Source organism: Eimeria mitis, genomic scaffold (genome assembly GCF_000499745.2).
Source record: "Eimeria mitis Houghton genomic scaffold, Emh_scaff1676, whole genome shotgun sequence".
NCBI lineage: Eukaryota > Apicomplexa > Conoidasida > Eucoccidiorida > Eimeriidae > Eimeria > Eimeria mitis.
Genome location: NW_013569992.1, coordinates 1 through 5161, shown reverse-complemented (window position 1 = coordinate 5161; position 5161 = coordinate 1). Strand labels below are relative to the sequence as shown.

The 5161-nt window shown below is 54.0% G+C and overlaps 1 protein-coding gene across 1 annotated transcript; it reads left to right on the top strand.

Moving 5' to 3' along the window:
* Window positions 1-1207: 1207 nt before the first annotated feature.
* EMH_0041590 (uncharacterized protein) lies at window positions 1208-3721 on the top strand (the record flags this gene model as incomplete). Its single annotated transcript, XM_013495640.1, is given in 4 exon segments — window positions 1208-1455; window positions 1459-3129; window positions 3133-3635; window positions 3639-3721. Coding segments are annotated over 4 exon segments (2505 nt in total).
* Between the last annotated feature and the right edge of the window lie 1440 nt (window positions 3722-5161).

Here is a 5161-nt window from a genome sequence, read left to right as displayed (position 1 = left end):
TGTGTACAGCACTTGCCGCCATTACAACGCCTGCGATCACCCGACCGCCCGCTGTGCAGCTCTGCTCTACTGCGGCTGCGTCGCATGGCATTGTGCGTTGCGGGTCTCTGTCCAGCGGTTGTAGCCTCTTCTTTGGGTTTTATGGTGTTTGTTAGCACTTCCATTTGTGAAACAGACAAGATAAGCCTGTTCATCAAGGAGTTCGGAACAGGGGATGACCAGCAAGTCCAGTCGTTCCTCGTCAAGGATTCCCCATCATCAACCGCCAGGTTGCCGCGCAACCGCAACGCCAACGTGGAGTTAAGGTTGTGTGTATAGCGGGTTTATTGGCCTAGTAAGCTTCTTCTCTTTGGTTTATAGTCAAACCCTCGGATGCAGCAGACAAATGCACCCAGGAAGAACGCAGTAAGCGCCACACCACCCACCCCCAGTTGCTTCTGCTGGCTGCGCACAGAGTCTGGCTGGCGGTGGGTCAGCTGGTGGTGATCGTCGACCGGGCGTTTCCTTTCATCTCCGGGTCTTCTTCGGAGCCTTTTCTCTTATTAGAGGTATTATATTGTCTTGAGATTCTAGTTTTATATTACNGTGCCAACACGCAAGCGCTGCGGGTTCAGGTCACTCGTTGGGGTGTCCAGCCTTCTAGGAGGAGTTTAAGAGTTCCGTTTCCTTTGAACTCTGTTTTATCGAATTAGCAGCTCCTCACACCGCATAATCATCAAGAGACGCGCCCTGCGTATCTGTGCAGCGCATATCAACCCACTGGACCGGCCGCCATCCGCATGGGGAGGGAGAGAGGAGGTAACGCACGCCACCAAACCAACAGCAACGCCGTTACATGTGTAGCAACTAATTTTCAAGGGATTACTTCAGGGATTCGCCTCTCGAATGCTGGAGCAACCATTGAGGGTTGCCATTGTGTTGCATCTCCCGCTTTTGCGGATGCTGTTTTCTCTCTAGGAGACGGGTGCTCAGCAGTCTCAACTGCTGCTGCACCGGCGGAGTAAAGAAGTTCCCTTTGTTTCCTCGCGATAATCGACCACCAACCACACCACTTCGATAGGTCGACAGTAGACGTTGGAGTTTTATTCTTACTTTTTCCTTCTTGGCGCGGCGTCAGCTCTTTGTTGTAGCGCCTTCTGCCGCACACACACACTACAGGACCCTTAGCAGTTCTCGTGGTTTCCACTCTGCTCTGCCGTGCTTGAATATGGTGGCCAACGGGGGAGGGGCCAGTAGTGGCCCTTCTCGGTCGATCCCACGGGAAGCAGCAACAGCGCCCGCTGCAGGGATGCAGACGGCGCAGGCTCGGGATGAGAGGCTGACGCGTGAGTTGGCGCTTATTGAGCTCGGCAGGCGGGTGTTGAGTGCCCGTGGGTCTTTACCGACTTCTTCTTCAGCTTCAGCTTCCGCTCCAAGCAGGGAGATGGAGAAGACTATTAGCATCAGGACGCCAGANGCAGGAAGCTTCGATGTAACTGCCGGCGGCTTGTCTTCAGAGGAGTTCGCTGCCGCTTTCGAGAGGTACATGGCCGGTTGCGTGCTGCAGCAGGCAAACGCGCTACAGCAGCAGCAGCAGCAGCAGCAGCAACAGCAGCAGCAGCAGCAGCAGCAGCATACGTCGTTTTCGTCAGCAGATACTGCAGCGCTGCTCTCATCAGCAGTGGACCTGTCTGGCCTCCGTGAAGGTGTGCCGATGCTGTCGTCCTCGATCGGGCGGAGCAGCGAGGCTGCTAGGAGTTCTTCCTCCTCTTCCTCGTCATCATCCTCATCCTCTTCCAGTCGGGGTTCCCCTGGGGCTTTTCAGCACATTGTGAACGCCGCGCAAATAGCAGCAGCAGAAGCAGCTGCATCTCGTAACTGCGGCGAGGCGGAGGGAGGCCGACCCGTGGGTGGTGGGCACGGCGCGGACTCTACAGATTTCCAGACTTTTATGGCGGAGTTTGCCTCGGGGGATGCAACTGACTTTGCCCTGAGAACCGGAGGAGGGAGAGGCCAGACTGGAGGAAGTGTAGCAGCAGCAGCTGCTGCTGCAGCAGCAGGATTGAGTACCAGGGATGCAGCAGCAGCCATATCCCACCAGTTCCGTATTGGGGCGGGTGGGGTACTGGAACAGGAGGGCGTGGTTAGAGGGAACGGAGAGGAGGACCTCCTCAGCACTTCTCTCTTCTCGCGTCTGATGCACGAGTGTCAGTCGCAAGGCGTCAGCGAACTCGATCTAAGCGGTGAACAGCTTGGGGGGAACAACGGGAGGATTGGAGCGGATGCCAGCGCGCGATTGTCTGCGGTGTCTGCTGAGATCCTCGCGTTTCTGCAGCAGCACCACCTCAACAAGCTGACGGAGAAGCCGGAGACGGCAAAGCGACTGCTAGCCAGTGCCAACAGCACTGCATGCAACAGCAACGTCAACAGCCGCAGAACAAGCAACTGCAGTCCTGGAGCGGACGACGAAGAGGAGGCGCGTGCATACAAGCGCCGCTTCTTAGAGATGCATCTACTAGAGCAGAGACGGGCAAGTTTCGCTAGCAGCAGCAGCAGCAGCGGCAGCAGCGAATTGAGGTTGATGACTACCAGCGGGGCCGGGCCACGAGAGGGGGAGGCCAGGGAGGGGGCTGCGGACGCTGGAGGGGCGGGAGGGGAGCGAAAGCCGAAGCCTGCTGGACATGAGATCGTTGTTAGTGGGGCGGTGGCCAGTGACTCGCCTTCGAACCCTTCTTCTCCTTCCTACTTAGCAGAGCTGCAGTTGATAGAACGCGTCGCTGGAGGGGATCCGTTCGCCCAGGAGGACGCCCTTGGGGGCACCTCTTTCAGGGGGCCTCTGGGTTACTACAGCGTCTGTGAGGGGGCCGGCAAAGACGAGAGCTCCAGCCAGAGGCTGTACCCGATAGTGCGTGGGGTGTCGCGAGACAACACCAAGAAGAGGTGGGCAGTGTACTGGAAAGGTTACAGACGGTACTTCTACGATAAGTTCTTCGAAAGCTGCGTTGAGGCGTACAGGAGAGCCGTGCAGTTCAGGCAACAGGCCACCACTGCAGCAGCAGCCGTCACGGCCACAGGAAACCCAGCACATCTGATTGCTGCGGGGCTACACGGGTCGCCGGGGGGAGGGCACACCAACGCCAAGCACCACCTNGCAAGCCAAGCGAGCGGAAGAAAGAGCAAGAATTCATCGCCTTCTGCAGGCGGCAACGGCTCACGGGACGATAGAACGGTGGTTTGCTTGTACAAGGAAGCAATCCTCTTCATCCTAGAAGACTTGAGGAACAACGTACTGGCCCAGTATATCACATCTACGGCGGCTATCAACGCCAGCGCCGCCGCGTCAACAGCCGGGCAAGCAATTCCAGGGGAGATGACAGCTGCAACGACGGCGAAGCGTCTGCTGGATCAGACGCTGATGATGCACACAAATGTCGTGGGGAATGCCACCTCCACTGCAGAGCTCCAGCCATCCCTCATGCTCATTGCCCCCTGCCTAGAGGAGTTGAAACTTCCCAGCCAACAGACGCCGCAGCAACAGTTGTCGCTTATCCAGTCCATCCTTGCGATGCACATCCAGCAACTTGTGTTGCTGTCGCGATACCTGAACAAAGGGACCGACGCCTTGCCTGAAGGGGAGGAAGCCGGCAGTGCCGGCGNAATGCCCCTGTTCATGAGGATCTGCAGGAGCAGCAAAAAGCTCCAGCAAGTGCAGGAAGCACGGTTGGCGTGCCCGCGTAGGTAAGTGCTTCAGGTAGTGGAGGCTCTACTTTTCCCAATTGGTTTGAGCTACAGAAGGCATCGTTGGGATGCTTCTGAACCACCAAATTCCGCCAGTTTAAAGAAGATGTTTGCAATGCTTGTCTCAGAGGGGACTTGCACCATCAACGGGTGTGTGCGTATCTGCGCTGCGCCTGATGGGTTTTATATAGATTATAAGGCGTGTTCGATTTACGCTAGCCTACCGAAGAAGAACCTGTTATATGCCAAGCCATTCACAGGCACAGGGCCGTGGGATTACATCACGTATATGTTCAAACGCAGTACTGCTGCCACACGCATTCAACGTGATGCAGTATGGAGATGCAGAAATGCGCCATATAGCGGAGAACAGATCATGGTTGGGGGGGAGGGGGTGGGGGTTGCTTTACAGGGGGTTTATGAACCTGGCAGCGCGTACTAAGTTCAAACGCCACGAATGTGACGTGGCTGGGCATGTAACCAACAGGAAAGGCCCAGCAGCGTCATTGGCTGACGTACTCACTTCTACTGCATTGTGGTAGTGACCGGCACGTTGCTTGGTTGACCACCAGTGACACTTCCACGAGCGGTGGAGGGCTGCAGCCACTGGTATTCCGAGGCAGTCTTGCACCCTCGGAGGTACAAGTGACTTGTGCGGTCGAATTTTGGACAAATGACAGGAATCCTTCCGTTTACTTTATGGTTAGCAGTTATGGTAGGCCGTGATTGATAAAGGCTATCAATANGACAGGAATCCTTCCGTTTACTTTATGGTTAGCAGTTATGGTAGGCCGTGATTGATAAAGGCTATCAATAAATTATTTAACACGGAGTTGTTTAAATACAGCTACTAGTTTTATTGTATGGTTATCTACATAGAAGGCTCCAAATAACCATGTTGAACGATATGGAGTTGGCGATACAAGTTACAGTAGCACCGCACAAGTTCAATTGTCACCATGGTAATGTATGGCCTATGAACTGTGATTTCTTGTACTATGGAGATTCAATCATTGGATATACAGTTACTGTTTTTACTAGAAGTACTTCAGATTCTTATGCCTCATTTTTTGTAGCACAAATAATAGCCCAGGCAAATGGATTTTCCCCGTAGATTAAGTAGATTTAGTAGAATTTATGTACGTCAACTAGAATGAAACAGAAGTACCGGTGGTCAACACGTCCCATTTGTGTGGGTTATTAATTGTTCTACAGAAAACGTAAAGTTTTACGCGGGTTTCGAGTAGTAGTAGTGACAAAACGGTAGTGGAAGTTTAGGTGGCTGGTTGCTCTGAATATCAGCACACTTAGCAATACGGATGTTCATGTGAATGGAACCGCGGAATATAGTACGTACATATTGAAGACATACTAAAGCTGCTACTGTGTTCGCGCTAGAAATAGTCATTTACGTGGTGGTCTATCAAGAAGCGTGAGCTGCTCG